Source organism: Poecilia mexicana, unplaced genomic scaffold (assembly GCF_051168715.1).
Source record: "Poecilia mexicana isolate PSO_F unplaced genomic scaffold, ASM5116871v1 scaffold_13, whole genome shotgun sequence".
In the NCBI taxonomy this organism is placed as follows: Eukaryota; Metazoa; Chordata; class Actinopteri; order Cyprinodontiformes; family Poeciliidae; genus Poecilia; species Poecilia mexicana.
Window position 1 is genome coordinate 10,287,910 of NW_028263382.1, and position 16,667 is coordinate 10,304,576.

The 16,667-nt window shown below is 39.5% G+C and overlaps 1 protein-coding gene across 1 annotated transcript in view; it reads right to left on the reverse strand.

The window, feature by feature from the left end:
• Nucleotides 1-16,667, reverse strand: part of gab2 (GRB2-associated binding protein 2) — a 46,732-nt gene that overhangs the window by 4,343 nt on the left and 25,722 nt on the right. The window contains exons 3-9 of the mRNA XM_014980840.2: nt 6,689-6,917; nt 3,165-3,760; nt 1,680-1,777; nt 851-1,130; nt 670-760; nt 486-582; nt 273-395 (exon numbers count right to left, since the gene is read on the reverse strand). Of these exons, the coding sequence (XP_014836326.1) occupies nt 273-395; nt 486-582; nt 670-760; nt 851-1,130; nt 1,680-1,777; nt 3,165-3,760; nt 6,689-6,917 (1,514 nt within the window). The remainder of the gene's footprint in view (nt 1-272; nt 396-485; nt 583-669; nt 761-850; nt 1,131-1,679; nt 1,778-3,164; nt 3,761-6,688; nt 6,918-16,667) is intronic.

A 16,667-nucleotide genomic window follows, 5' to 3' on the forward strand; every position in this document is an offset into this window, starting at 1 on the left:
TTTCATCAGCATGGATGGTGATGGAAAGATGAACGAAGATAAATAAAGAATCATCTTGGAAGAAACTAACCTAGAGAACCTAGACATAAAAGCATAACACCCTTCATGTCAACACAGTTTGAAACCCATAGTCTGTTTATTTTGAAATATTGAAATACTTTTAATTTGCTCAATTGCATGAAGTTCTAATAAAATAAATTGAGACTTGTGGTTTTGATGTGAAATAATTGGAAAAGTTCCCGTGTCCGAGGAGCTGCAGATTAATGGCTCACCTTTCTGTGCGGGCTGGGTGAGCCAGGCTGGAAGTCCAGTGCCAAATAGTCCACGTTCCCAGACTTCCGAGGGGCTGGGCTGCTGGTGCCACTCATGGCTGGGGAGGTAGATGCCGGATTCTGCTATTGGGACCGGAGGGAGGTTTCAATCACACACGGTGCAATGAAACAATGAAGCACAGCGTACTCTGCCCTCCAGCTACTGGAGCTTACCATAGCCACATAATTCTCCTCGCTGTCTCCAGAGTCCGTGCTGGTGATGCTCTGCGTGGAGATTGGTCGACAGTGGTGGGAGGAGTTCATCTCATGCCTGAAACAAAAAAAAAAAAAAAAACCAGATAGGACTCTGAGTGACCTGAGGGAGAAAGGACAGGCTTTACCAGTGAGTTGGACTCACATGGGACGCGTCCAGGACATGGTGACTGGGCTCTTATACGGCAGCTCATCTATGATCCCATTGTTCCTTAAATCAAGAGGTGTTGGCTTTGCTGCAGAAAACAAAATGCAGACAGATTTTATATAATCAAACAGCTGTACAGACTCTGCGAAGAAAATGCTTCTAAATCTGAAATACATACGTTTCCTGTTCGGTTTAAGGTTACGGTTGATGGGAGGTGGTGTAACGTCACTCAGACGACCGGGCCTGTGACACAAGGACGCACTGCTCGCCTTCCGGGCAGGTAACGTTGCAGAGAACCCTGGGAAATCAAAGTGATGCGGCCCAGGACTCATGGGAATGTAGACATTCTTAGGACTGTCAGCCTGGGCGGCGCTGAGTGGCGAGGAGCCGGGATTCATGGGAACGTAGTTGTCATCTGAATTACCGCTGTCCGAGCGCGTCAAGGGGGTCTGGCTCCTCTGGTGGAGGATAACAGAAAAAGATGAAAGGTGACGCACAGTGCCCTTCCAAATATTCACACACCCATGTAACTTTTTTTCACATCAGCACCACATTGGATGCATTTTATTTGGACTTTTGGTTACAGGCAAACACAAAGTGAATAAATTGGAGCTGCAGATCTTTTGTGTGTCAACCAGCTTTGTAAAGATCTCTTCACTAAGCTTCCCCAAATAGCAAAAGCTCAGTTGATTTTCTCGGAAGTGACTGAATTGGACTTAAGTCTGGACTTTGACAGGACCATTTTAACTCATGAATATTCTCTGGAATGTGAATCCCCCTCTAAAGTTTTTCTGTTTTCTAATAAAAGCTCCAAGTCCTTGCTTAGGAAAAATATCCGCGCAGCATGATGTAACATTTTGCAACAGGACAAAATGCGAAAAAAGTTCAAGTTGATCAAACACTTTAGCAAAGCACCTTAGCTTAATCTCCCAGAACATGAAAATGCAAGCAAAAGGTGGTATTCAGATGAATTATTAGTCTTTTGAAAAAAGAAAACAAAAACTCACCAGGTATGAGCTGAACCCGTCATTAACAGACTCCACAGACTGGCCTGAGTTGTTGAAGTGGAACAAACGATGGTGGTTGTTGATTTCAAAGGAAGAGCCTGTGGACGGATACATAGGCGTATATCATTATTTGCCATTGCTGTGAAACAGTGGCGGGCGGCTAATCCTAAAGCAATAATCACAAGCATTAGTTCCACTAGCGCCAAAGCGCTATACCGACATGGTATTTAACAGAAGCTAATGCTAAAGCCTTAAACTCAACCATATTGATACCCGCCATGTGTCAGTGACACAACATATGTCACAACATAGCATGTCAACCTGTAACGGTTAAAATTTGTTGCTGCACACCAATCTGAATGGTTGCACTTTAGGAAATGATCTTTTTGGAACAGACCTTTTACCTGCAAATATTTTTATACTTCAGTATTAACAGTAGGACATTGGTCAGAATGCGAGCTGGACATCAGTAGAGGTTATACTGTTTACAGGCTGTGGATTTACAGTGTTGCATTCTGGGTACTGAATAAATAATATTTGCTGCACCACATCAGGGGTGGAGAACATAAGGAGAGGAAGTGAAACAGCCATGTCTTCACCCACTTCAAAATAAGAGCATAAATATAAACGTCTACCTACTTGAGGAATTGTTAACAGTCAACCGAAAGTTTACAAAACAAGCAAGCAATGTTCCACTTTAGAATTTATCCAAATATAACTTAATTAGGGGAAGCTAAGTGCGCCAAATGTTTTTAATGTTAACAAAAGTGCTAAATGGGAAATTAACTCCACTATTAGTGCATTAGCAGAAGTGCTTTTTTGTGCTAATGTCTGAATTTAGTCATTTCAATTTGCTCCTTACCATACAGTGCACTCGTCTCGCTCATGTGCATTGAGGCATAACAATGCCTCTGGTCTTCAGAAATGGACGGTCGCATTGCTGAAGTCCACAAAAATTAGCTCCACTATTAGCGCATTAGCGAAAGTGTGCCCACCACTACTGTAAATGCTCAAACAAGAAAGAGACCATGTGTCACTATTTATAACAAAATATCCAAGTAGGAGTATTTTAAAACAATTTAGAAAATTCTGAAGAAAGACAACAAACAGAAAGGTTTGATTTTGGTGGACTTATAAAACATGCTTGGACTTGACAAAGCAACTCATACGAAACCAAGAGGACACACATTGTGTCTGAGAGCATCTTTTTTTTTAATTGGTTATCAGTCTGGAACGAGGCATTCTGGATCAGATGGTATGACTTGAATTTCATTAGTGTGTCAGCAGAGCAGTGCCTGCTACACTGGCTCCTTTATTTCTGCCCAACAGCTCGGCTTAATGCGAGCGACAGAGGAAGGGAAGGGAGAAAGAAGGAGAAAATCGGAGACGAGCAGCGGAGTCACTGCAATACAGCTGATCAGTTGAGACTTGGATTTGAAAAAGAGAGAAACCGGACAGTTGTAAAAGATTCGTCAGTCTGCCTACCTCTGTGGAGCCTGATATTCTCCACAGCAGGGAGAGTGTTCCTGCGTGGAAGGGCAGACACTGCAGATGTCATCTCCCCATTCTGACTCCCAGCAGAGTGGGGACTCCCCCAGTTCCCCTCAGATCCCTGGTTAGGTTTAGGGGGCCTAGGCGGAGGAGCGCAGGAGGATTCAGAGCTGGATGGCGTCAGGGAGTTGTGGTTCTTGTCAAATGTCCGTGGGATCTGATAAAAGGAGCCGGGCGTGGTGGGAAAATCATAATTGTCCGGCGAGCGCTCGTTGCTGTGCATGGTGGCGAGGGTGTTGCAGGGAGTTTTGAAGGTATACACCTCCTCGTTCTCAAAGTCGGGGTCGCCGAGGCTGCTGTGAGGTGGGGCCTCAGAACTGTAACCCCGCGGAAGGACGTAGCAGGCCTCCTGTGACGAATCGTCGTGCACGGACAGCTGATGCTTTCCTGGTTTGGGAAGGCTGTAGAAGCCGTGCAGCTGAGCTCCCGTGCCGTTTAGACAGTTTGAGAAGCCGTAGGAAAATTTCTGCACCGGAGAGTCGCTCCCCAGAAACGTATTGCTTCGTGTGGACTGAGAGAAACTGGCACTTCTGCAACACAAATGTACACATATGTACTCAGTCCATTTACACTGTGCTTGAGTTTATCCTCAAACATGTCACAGTTTATTAATTAAAAAAACAAAAACGTATTGTACAGGGCGGCACAATATCAGCAAAAATATGCTGGTGCAATGTCATTGTTGAAAGTTGCTATGACAACAGTAACTGCATTTAATCCAAATTCTGCTCTCTTTTCAATTATTTCATTGTTTTCATTATACCTCATGAGCTGGGTAACCAAAATCTATATCAGCACATAAACGCATGGCAAAAGTATAATCGCTCCAGAAATAGAGAAAATAAAAGCTTTATTTTGTAATTATGGAAACGCACATGATCATATTGTGGTTTAAAATACCATGCAGATCTACTATATATTTTCAAAAGCAGTTTGGATTAAATGTAGTAACACAAAAGGCCAGCAGATGGCGGCACAGCCCTCCACTGGAAACGAGCCTGACAGGGCTTCACAAACATGCAGCTGTGGCCAAAACCATTCATACCGCTGGTAGATTAAGGTTTAAGACTGAGCTGTTCAGCAACCATGAAAAGGATGTGAATGAAGTAGTGGCAGAAAATTGTTTTCCACTGACAAAAGACAAAGGTGTGAACAGCTTTCAACATAACATTTTTAAAATAAACTCTAAACAAAAGCGGGGCACATGATGCATTGTTTTAATATTCCATCTCATTTACTCTCAGAAAAGCTTCTTGATTGGAGGAAAATAATTTTAAAATCAAAATTTGCCATTAAAATTATTTTTGTAGTTTTTCACCATACATTTAACTATAAACAGCAGCAAAATCTGTAATTTTGGCTGATTAGTACCATTAATTTTAGGATTATTTATCTGGTGGCAACATTATCATATTTTTCTACGCATTTTGCAATTTCTTATAATATAAACACAAAAGTAAAAATTACTTAAAAATTGTTTCTTGAGTCATGGTAAATATTTTCTACGGTAATACAATGTAGAAACCATATACGTTTACATTTTACGGTCTGTAACTTTGACCATACAGTTTACGGATCTTTTTTTTTCTGCAGTGCAAGGGAATAATGAATGAATGAATAATTGTGGACTGGAATGCATTTAGCTCATACAAGAATTGTTTAATTATTATTATTTTGTTTCTTTCCTTTTTCAATCACATTTTTTACTTGACCAGGACAGAGAAGTGCAAATGCTACATGTTTCCCAGAGTCTCAGATGGACACCCTGGGGACACGCCTCATTTACTGTCTCTCATTTGCACGGCTTGACCTTAAGTGTCAAACAGTGCTGCTCAACATATAATACATTTCTGAACCTTTGTGCAGTAGTTCCACTTTAGCTGGCCTTTATATTTAGTTCTTTTTCATACTAAAATCTGTAAGGGACTGCTCCTGGCCTGTGATGGACTGATGACCTGCCCAGAGAATCCCCCATCTTCTATGTGTTGACTGCAGCAGATAGAGACGTCGGCTCCCATGCGAACCTGATTAAGCAGGTATAGATAACGGATGGATGCTCGTGAGACTCTGGGATTTTCATCCTGACATGAATCACACCCTGCCACCAGATGCTTCTCTTAATTAGCAGCCTCTTGATGCAAAACCTTCTGACAAAAATATGTTCCTCCAGCTGAAGAGATGGAATGTGAGGTTTGATTCTCTGAGTTTCACAAAGTCCCAGCGCAGCAAATTTGCATGCAAATCGTGCAGCTGAGAGCGCGGCTCTACCCTGCGTGAGCCTAAAATGTACAGAAAAGATTAATTGTCGCCTCGAACTCATTGATCATGTGCTGCACAGACTTTCTGCCGAATGGCGGCGTGATTAAAGCTGCCTCAGAAACAGGCAGGATGGCAGGAGAGGAGGAAACTCTTAATGCAAAACTCAGAAGTGATTTCATATAAACATTTGTTTCCTTTGTTCTCAGGCTCTGAGCGTAGCTGACAATCTGTATATGCAGTCCCTTGTCCATGCATGCCAAAAACTATTCCACATTTTTATGCTACGCACAAAGACCTCAGTCTGTTCCATTAGGAGTTTGTTGAACTCTTAATAAACTTCAACATAAGACATGAAGAAATGACAATTTAATATGTAAAAGAAATAGGGAAGAGTAGTTTTAGCAGTTCTTCATTCTGTGTTGCTCTAATCTGGCCTCTTTCTAAACAAGATGGGTTTTTTTTCCCAATAAGGTTTGATTTTTTTTTTTTTTATAATAAATTGTAAATATTAATTGTTCTTTAAATGAGAAGACAGATGTTATTTTGTAGGGAAAAAAAGCCAAAAATGTCTCTTTGGATTGTAAAGTTGGCTGATCTATATATAATGTACTGCTCCGCTGAGCGGAGGGATAATCCTGTCAACACCATGTTTTACTGTCAGTTTTGAAGACCAGATCTTCATTGAACAGATTCTCCCACATGAGGTGTGAAGGTCTGCAGTTGAAAACAGCTGGGTGCAGTGAGTTTTATTTTGGGATATCAGAGTAAATGAGGCTGAATGGAGATACACATCAAACTTTTAAGTTTCCTATGACTCATGCCTCCTATTGTTTTTTTTAATTATAACATTTTAAAAGAAGGAAAACTCAATCTACAAATATCACTGAACATGCAAATATCTGTCTTTTAAATCTGTTTCATTGCTTTATTAAGAACTGTAATCTGGGCACATAGTAGAATATAAACCACAAGTTTGCTTCCCCTCCGTCTTACAACACTGACTATTTTTAGAAGTACGAAGAGATCTCTTATCTCTTCGTGTTGGGTTCTCACGCGCAGCTGGATAACTCTTCCCCTGCAGCAGTAGTTTTAACCCTCGGGGGCTTCAGAGCAAAGGAAGAGCCACAAACCTGCATGTTGACCTGCATCAATGGAAAACAGGAAACCGACACAGGACGTCTGAGGATCAGGACATTTACCGTGCACTCTCTGTCTTCCTGCTCATGCACTGGTGGAGGAGGAGGTAGTCCTGAGGAGCGCTGTTGGACAGGGAGCCGTGGTGCGAGTGGCGCACGGGCACGTCGAAGGTGAAGAGCACCGGCTGGCTGGAGTGGACGGGCGCCGACGACTTCCTTTCTCCACTCACAGGAGCCATCGAGCCGGTGACATCTGCTCCAACAGATCTGGGCATATGGTGTAATCTGCTCTCTGCAGGCAGACAGAAATTGGAGTGATTGATTATTTACACGGCTGTTTTGGTTTTTTCTAACAGAACTCAACGTGCTGTGAAATGAAGAGAAAATGTATCAGTCCTCGCACAAATGGTTGCAAAACGTGTCAATCTTTGAATTCAGGAGAGCAGTTTTAAATCTACCGGGGAGTTTAGGGTTTTGCGTGGCCTTGTAGTCATTACCCTTTAGTCTGCACTCTAATCAATACAGGAGAAGGATCCGTCTCAAGGGAGAACAGAAAACAGCAGCCCTCTGCTTTTAGAGCTGCACTGAGCCCATCGGCTGAGCCGCACATGATCCAAGTTACACTTTGAAAATCAGGGTCAATGTACTTTGTTTGATTGTATTGAGCCGGCCGTTGCTTTGTGAAGACGGACAGAGTGACCAAGCCAGTCCCACCGTCTTATTGTTTCAGTGTGGCATCCCTGTTCTTTTTTTTTTATTATTTGCTTTGTTTTGTTTGTTTTTTTTTTCCCACCGACTACAAAGCAAAGCCAAGTCCGAGATGGGGATGTTGGAAACGAACTGGGCGGAAAGCCAAAATGAGGACTTGCTCAGCATGTAGAGAGTGGGCGGTCTACTGATCCATCGACCGATGGTGCTGTGTGCAACAAGAGCTGAGGGAGACATGAAAAAAAAGAAAGCTTAGCTGCTGCTGAAGCTAATTTTTCTCCTCCACTCTCCAGTAAATGCACAGAGAATATCAATGCAATGCCACCAACTTTTGCTGCAGTCTAAATATACTGGGCTTATAATTGATTTGTTGATTATTTTGTCACTTTAACCGTGCAACCTATAAAAAGCAAAAATAATAAAAAGACAAAATATGAATTGAAAATGGTATAGTGCCTCGTTGAATTTATATTTAGTTACAACCTCTGATAAAACACCGTTTTTAACCATTTTCTCTTTAGAATGGAAAATATCACCATCAAAACTTAACATATGAAATATAAATAAAGCACAATTTACCTTTTCATTGTTTAGGAAACTATTTTAAAAGCACTTTCTGCACCTTGAAGCCACATTTCAATAACAAGGAAAGATGTACCGCGTATGGATGATCACATCATCTGGATCAACAGTGTCTGATGAACCATACATTAATTTTACAGCTTATTAGCAAAACAGAACAAGAATGGAGCGAGCACTTTTGCTACATTTATGCAGAAAACCTGTCAAACCAACCAGCAACAGTTTCGGTTCTTTTGTTTCTATGAAGGAAACATGAGTGAATTGAGTCAAAGTAAACTGATGAGGAGGACATATTTCATGTGTTGGAAACACTTTTTCTCCCTAAGTTTCCTAAATAATTGTCACAAGTGTAAGAGTAATCAAAAGAACAACAGAGTTTTTGTGTTTAATGAGGAAATAGTGGTGTTACTCAGCTAAAATCCTAATTTTATTGAAAGTAAACAACAACAAAACATTTTCCATTGTGGCCATAGTGTTCCCAAAGTAATGTCCTCTCTTCAGCAAATTATGTCTCAGTTCTTCTCAAAGTGAGACAGTAATGAATATGACTATTGTGAGTCGCTAGCCTGACCACAACTAAAAAGGAGATCATGTAAAAGAAGTGATGTCACAAGTCCTTCAAAGAAGACCTTTTAAATTAGTTACACAAAAATGTCAGTCTACCCTTTAAGAAGAATCAGTGGGTCATGATTAGAGCTGCAGAACACAAATGTGTTGTGTGAGCATCTATGTTTTCGTGTGGGACTGGCGCTGGGTGCAGTATTCTGGAGTCCTGTTTGCTGAATGAGGCCACATTCAGGCCTGGAGGGGAAAAAAGCCTCTGTTATGAGGTCTCCAGGCCAGTGGACACCCGTGAGATGCCCAGGCCAACAGTCACACAGGCAGGGACTCCCCCCACACCCCCCAGCTGCCCCCACCTCAATGATCCTCAATTGAACCATTGTCCTGAGTGATTCCATTCTCCCTGGGCTGGTTAGGCATCATCTCCTTTCTCCACAAAAAGCTTTGTAAAAGCTTTCATCCAGCGTGGTGAGCGTTAGCCCCTCTAATATGGGTAGATATATTGATTTGTTGTCAAAAGACAGACTCCCCCGCCCCTGATGACATGGAGAGCTGCTTTGCAAAACAAAAGCTGTTTGTATTACTGAGCAGAATAAAATTACCCCAGGAAATTCCTTGAATGTAATCATTTCTTGTTGATTTGTGCGCAACAAATAATATTTTTTCTGGCTCTGATTAGCGCCAGAAATGGCTGTCAGAAGTGGAGCAAGATGAAAGATTAACTGGTCCAGTCTGCTGATGGAATAGATGGCTCATCACTGACACTAATGGGCCTGATGATGTATGTCACCTCTGGGAAGCAACTCCACGAACTCCTCACAGCCATAACACCAGAATTCAGAAAGAAGCACAAAAATAAAAACGAAAGCAAAAAGATTCTCAAAGATACTCCCAGATGTATTTTTTATATAAACAGTAGCATTTAAATCCCGGGAAAGGTTATACATCATATTTTAGCTGATAAGGAAAACACGATACAAACGGCACAAACCAAAAAAGTTCTTTTTTTTTATACCAGGCTTTTCAAATCTATTCATATTAGGTTAACGTTTAACTGATTCACATTAGAACCAGCTACTTCAATATAATTTATTGGGATTTTATGTAATAACAGACTAAGTTGTGTTATACACCAATACAACTTGGTGCATCATCCTGAAGTGGAAGGAAATTGAAAAGGTTAAACAGTATATTATGTATTTGTATTCATCCACCTTTGCTATGAGACCCCTTAAGGACAACCAACTGATAGCTGTCAAAAGTCCCTTAATTGGTGAATACAGGTCGTCCACCTAAACTAAAAGGTCAAGTAAGGAGAGCAATTAAATTAAATCTGGAGGAGCACCAGAGCATATGGAAAAATCTGTTGACAGGACAACTATTCTCAATAAACTCAACAAAAATCTGTTGCAACTCCATTTGTGTTTACATTTCATGAAGAAGGAAGTAGCGCCATGTTTCTTCTTCAGAGGTTTTCATGTTGTTTTCTTCAGTAGCTCTTGGTGCAGCGCCACCACAGGCTGGGAGGTTTTTCAAAGGGTTTGGTTTGTTTGACACAGTGAAAGAAAAACCGCACCAGATGTAAATGCAACAAATGTTGCAACTTTGGTTCCCAGTTGATTTGTTTGTGTAATTCCAGCAAACAGAAGTTCTACAAAGTATTGACTCAAAAGGGTTGAGCAAACAAACAGATTTCTGTTTGTAAAAATATATATAAATCATGTAGAATTTCTCCTATTACTTCACAACCTCATCTTTCAAATAAAACCAATTAAAACACACTGAACATTGTGGTTGTAGCACAATAAAACCTGGAATAGTTGAAGAGGAATGTGTACTTATATTAGGGGCTGCATTTATTCTAAAACATCAGCAAGACATTTTCAAGAAATAAGTTAGTCTCACCATGATCCTGATGTTTAAGCGAACATCAGACATCAGCAGAAACGCCTGAATGGGCCCTATTGGTTGGCAAAAAGAACAGCTATTCTAGGTCAAAGAGCTCCAAAGTTCACTAGCAATTTTCCAATCATGCTCCATAATATATCACCTTCTGTCTCATTGGCTCTGTGGCTGTAATCTAATAAAAGCTAGCTGCTGGTCTCAGGGGGCCAAAATTAGAAGTATGCTGCATCACTCATGACAAGAACATCTTTGTAGGGGGCTCATTTCCTCCAAGTCCGGCCAGAATTGGATGAGAACATGTCCTAATTTGATCTCAAAGAGTATGTAAAAATAGAAAACGAAAAATCCACTGACCTGTTGAAAGGAAAAGGAGGACGTTTGAATATTCTCATACAGGAATACCTAACACCATATTCCATAAAATCTTAAATCGGGAAGATGTATTCAGTCCGACTGCTTTCAGTCTGAGTTCTACTAAAAGGCAATTCCCTTAATGTTCTCTTACAAGATTGCATTTAAACATATAGTCTTAGGGTTCAAACAACTACAATGAGTGCTGCAAATTACCAGCAGTTCTTTCATGGCTCTATTGGGTGTTGGAGAGGCCGAGACACAGGTCATGCAATTTATGTGAAAGTACCCTTAGAAAAAAAATGGCTGCAATCTAGAACTGTGTGCTACCCTAATGAGTAGAGTACTAAACTGTTTTCACTAGTGATCCCAAGTGTACGCATACATTATTAGTTATCCTAAATGGATCTGCCAGGCCTATTTCCATAATATATCAGCGTGTCCCAAAAGAGCAACTCCATTTGCAGGGGTTTGAGGTTCAAAAAAAAAAAAAAACGATGCTAGACTTCTGCCAAGATGGTTCAGGCCAGCACTGGGTTTACAGGAAGCACAGAAAGTCACAAAGCTTCATCATGCTCAGTGAAAACGGCAGAGATCATTTACAGGAGCCTCGCCTGATTGCATGCCCGCCTCTCAGCAGCATCATGTGAGCTCCGACGTCAGACCACCACGACATCAGTTTACCTCGATATGCCAGATTAATCAATCATCCAAAAACAGGCTTGTCTCCACGACGATGAATTACACTCAGGGGCAAAATGTAAAACAGCAGCTCATTTTCAGTGGCCTGACCTCATTACTGTAATGTACAAACAAGCAGAGGAATAAAAAAAAAACAACTTGAAGCTGTGCAACAGTGGGGTATAAAAACATGGAAATGTTAGAGAGCTGTGCTGAAGGAAAGCTGTTAATTTGACCAAAAAAATAACTGAAATAAAGTACAAACTCTATTGGAGGTAGCTGCTCTAATGCCAGCAGCCAACTCATCAAACCTCAAATATATCTTACTTTTATCATTTTATAAATAGGAATCAGTCGCTTTAAAATTTCAGCAATGCATGAAATACAAAAACACAGAATGTAAATTATTATCTTACTGTAAACATCACGTTTGCACCATTTTTGTGTTGTTCAATCACAAAAAGCCTGAACCAAAGACAATGAAGTTTGTGTCCAATGCAACCAAATGTGAAAACTTTTAAGCAGTGCAGATACTAAAGCAAAGCACATGATCTTTATTTATAAAAGATGGTTGGATCTGAAACACGCAAAGATGCATTTTTTACCTTTTTTTTTTTTAAATTTCAGTTTCGTTAAAGAACCATGTGGAAAAAAAAGAGACAATTTTGACCACAACATCTATACTACCCAGACAGGTTCCTCTTTCATCGAAATTGCAACAAAATACTGTCTTTCTTAGCGGGAGAGGTTTTCAGCACACTACAAGAAGTGCTGAACTGTAATATACTATTTGGCTACTGTTGATTTTGTTGACTTTTTTTTCTTTTACAAATTCAATGGCCTGAATTTTTCTTTATTTCTATGCATTTATTTATTATATCATAATCTTAAATATGAAACTTCAAACGGAAAAATAAGTGTTTTTTTTTTTGTTATTTCCTTTTCTAAGGAGCAGACAGGAAAACAGGCAAACTGAAGAAAGGAAGAAAACAGAGGGAGCTGCACTGCAAAAGGACTGCTGACAACTAAAATCCTGGTCCCTTTGTGGGGATGATCCTTGTCTCCGAGTTCAAACAGCAAGCAGAAAGCAGAACAAAGCCCATGATTGACTAAACGAAGCTCCATTCATTAGATTGTGCTCGGGGCTGGGTCTCTCTGGGCGCAGACACACGCCACACAGCCAGCCATCAGTGTCTGATAACAACAGTGCTAACACCCAACAGCAGATTGGGAGAACCAAAAACATATGTAGCCGTGGATGTGTTTTCAGAACCATTAAGAAGGTATGAGAAGACTTCAGCTGTTCAGTTTCTCTTAAAAACGGCTTTTCCAGGGTCTGAATTTGTTCAAAATTAATGTATGCACGGCGTCTGCATAAATTCTGCAACAACAAAAAATGAATGTCAAATAAGTTGTCAAAAGAACCAAAATGCATAGTCAAACCCAAACATAAATTGATCTGTATCTAAAGCTGTTAAGCTTATTGTTTTCGGTGGGACGGCTGGAAGCTGCAACAATAAAACAACTGTCCTCAGACAGCTTCACAGCCGTAGAAACCTGACCTTCCAGTGCCATGGAGGCATTATTTCAGCAAAAATCAATGCAGATAAAGGGCACTTTGGTAGGAGAGAAGGCAAGCTCTCTGTTGAAGAGGGACTAAGAAGCCTGTTGTGAGCAAATGTATAATGCATTTATCCATATTAATATTGTACAAGCATACATTTATTTACTTCATGTGGGTTCGAAGAACACTAGCTTCAAGGATTGGTTGGCCGTCATTTCAGTTTCAGTGTCCATTTTGTTCACAATCTCCGTCACATGTGCGTCTCAATTTAAAGCATTAAAAAAAAAAAAAAAAAAAAAAAAACACAAGTCAGATTCTTGTGTCTTTTAATGCTGGAGGTTACTTTAGGCAAAGAACAGGACCTATGTAGAGTAACTAAGAGGAGCAGATAGGTTTACAAGCCACACTGTGGCATCACAATGATTTATTTACTAAATAGACAAAGAGATCTATCAACAGAAATAAAAAAAATCAATTGTTTTTAACTTGATCAGCCATGATTGGAGACTTGCTAGTCGGAAACTCAAAAATGCAATCTTTTGTTTTGTTCGTTTTCATTGAGTGAACTCTGGATACTCGATCACTAAGAGGTTAAGGCTAAAAGATAAGTGGGATGTTTAAAAGTCAGAGTTACAATGTTTTCTTCAGTTGCTCCATTTTATTCCTTTGTGCTTTTAAACTCTGTTGCTCAACATACTGGACTTGAAAATATTGGTAATCTTTTTGGGTTAATTAATTCATGTAAGGCGCTTCACTCACTATATGAAATACATAGCAGATGTTAACAGCTCCTGTGCTAACTGTGCTAATTGAAAATATAGCTTAACTAGCAATAATATTTTGTCTTTGTTTTAAAATAACAGTGAAACCCTTTTCCTGAGATACTAGATAATAATTAAAGACAGCTGACTGGAGAAAGGCATGGATAATAATCAGTCTTAAGGAAATCAGAACTGGCTAAACAGGAATTGGCACCAACAGAACTGAAAGTTCAGGTCAGTGCATCTCTTGTACAAATGATTTAGTGTCGTCTCTTTCTCCCTATCGATAGTAGCTGGTTTGGAGCCTCCATTTGAAATGGTCCAACTGGTATATGTGTTATTTTTGTGTAAAAAAGAAAAAAAAAAGTCTTATAAGCGTAGCGGATTCTGTTTAACTTAGCATATTCAACCATGTATTTGATTTGCATCAATTTTCCCTTTTCTTGTTTAGCTCAAAAGTCAGGTGTCAGGGGTTTTTCTTGAGCATTTCGAAGAGCTTTGACCTTAAATGTGATGCCGGTGATAACCCAGTGATTTTCATTTAGCTCCGGGTCAAGACTCTGGGTTGGTCAAGTCAATATTTTGATGCACTGAGATTAACAGAAGCTCAGGCTTTATTCAGTTTTGCAGTGGGCAAGAATATTTCTGCCTGACTGGGATAGATAACACTGAGTTTACAATTAGTTTACAAAAGCCACAAGAACTTATTTTGCTTTAATTGTGATTTTAATCAGCTTCATTCAGGCCATCAACTAAAATTAACTAGCGCATGTTTACATTTGCACTGCTACCAATAATCTGCTTCTACATTATATTCACACTGTTTACTGTGTAACATTTACATATATGTAATACTTTGATCTTGTTACTGGTACATGTTTATCAGGTTATTTTATATTCCTTGCTTTTTTGGCTTCTTTTCTAAGTTGCATTCTTGCAGACAGCAAAACATGATTTTCATTGTAGAACAAAATGCGTTTCTACTGCACACATGAACTTGAACTCTGACTAGGAAGTAACTCAATAAGTAGTAAGGATTAAACGTACATGGCAGTAGGGGCAGTAGGAAAGTTGATAGTGAGTCAATGGGTAAGTCAGTAACAAAAAAGTAAATAAATGGCTAACAAGTGAATGCAGAAAGTAGCAGAAAGTCACAAAATATCCAAGTAAGTAAATTAGTATATGAATAGCAAGTAAAAAGCAAATAAATAGAAACGAGTACGGTAAGTATATATAGGAAAGTAATAAGAAAGTAAGTAGTGAGCCAATCAGTAAGTTGGTAACTAACTAGTAAATAAGCAATAAGTAAGTAAAGAAAAGTAATAAAATAAGCAGTAAAAGTGAGTAAATTATGTAAGTAAGCAAACAGTAAAGTAAATTAACAGAATATAAATATATAGGTAAATAGATGCATACATAACATTTAAAAATAAATTCAATGAGATTCTTTAAATGCCTTAAATACATGGCAGTTCTTTGCAAACAAGCCTGATTTAGAGTATTTTCACTGTTGAACTGCCGCCTAGAGTTCCTTAAAGCAGAGAAAAAGTGATAAAATAAGCGCCAACATCTTTGTTCCATAAAAGAGTGGTTCTTCATTTTTGTTGAAAAATGAAAATGGGTAAGACTAGAAGGGCCAATAAAACATTTCAGATGAAGTAAATAAATTGTCTCCTAGCACCACTGAGGTTATTTTGGTACCATGTATTATTTCTCTCATCTCAATCAGTTTAGATTTGACGTCGTTTTCGTTTTATCATTAAAATTGGACTAATTGAAATCAAGATCAGGAATTTGTAGAAATGACAGAGTTCTGTGATGTAGTAGTTTAAAATGTATAACAAGAGTAAAGCCCTTTCTGCATAGGATTTATGTAAATAACAGCAGACCTGTGTGACACTCATCTCCACACAAACCGGCAAACATGAGCCAACAACAACAACCTGATCCGTCGCTTCTTGTTTCTTCCTCAGAAAAATAAACAGGACAATTAAGCAAATATAAATTCAGTTCCAGGGAAGAGAGCTCTTTATTTACTTTCCATGAAGTGTGAGATCTAAAAATATTTAAAAACAGATGACCTAATCGGCTGCGAAATTCTCAAGTGTGTGTTGTGGGAAAGCCTGTACATGTGTGGCAGAAAGTGAAACGAAGAGGAGCACGGCGAAAAGGACCAGAATGACAGAGAGTCAATTGTGTAACAATTAACTGTCACATATTGCTCTTGGCCGTCCTTCCTCGTCGCCGCGAGACGCAGCTTGCTAATGCAGATTAGGGCCAACTGAATGACAGAAGGTGAGGTTCACATCAAGGTGCTTATGTAACTGATGCGGGCAAAAATCCCAGCAGAATCCTCTGAGGAGAGCAGACGCTTCGGCCCTCTAAAACACGCTGTTGTCTAGTTGAGTCCGTTTACAACACATCTACACGTCCTGTTGACACTGCAGCTGTGCACAAGGACAACTCACCAAACGTTTCAGGTTTTTGTCATATTGCAACAAATCTCACTGCAATTTGATGGAATTTAGGTGATGGACTAACAAAAAGTTGTACACAACTGTAAATGTAAAGAACATGAGATTTATACAAGGTTTTCAAACTGTGATTACAAAGAAAAATATTTAAATATTTGAAATTTAAAAATCTGCAGAATATGCCCATTGCTTAATTTGATTAATCATCAGAATAATCGAAAAAGCAATCAATAACTAAAATAATAGTTTGTTGCTATTATGTTCTGCAGTCTCTAACAGGGTTTCTTCCAGGTTGCTGAAGAACAGCACCTCCACAGCATGCTGCTGCCACCACCCTGCTTCTCTTTGAGTATGTAGTGAGTTAGTAAGTAAATAGCAAGTAAAAAGCAAATAAATAGAAACGACTAAGTATATGTAGGAAAGTAATAAGAAAGCAAGTAGTGAGCAACTAACTA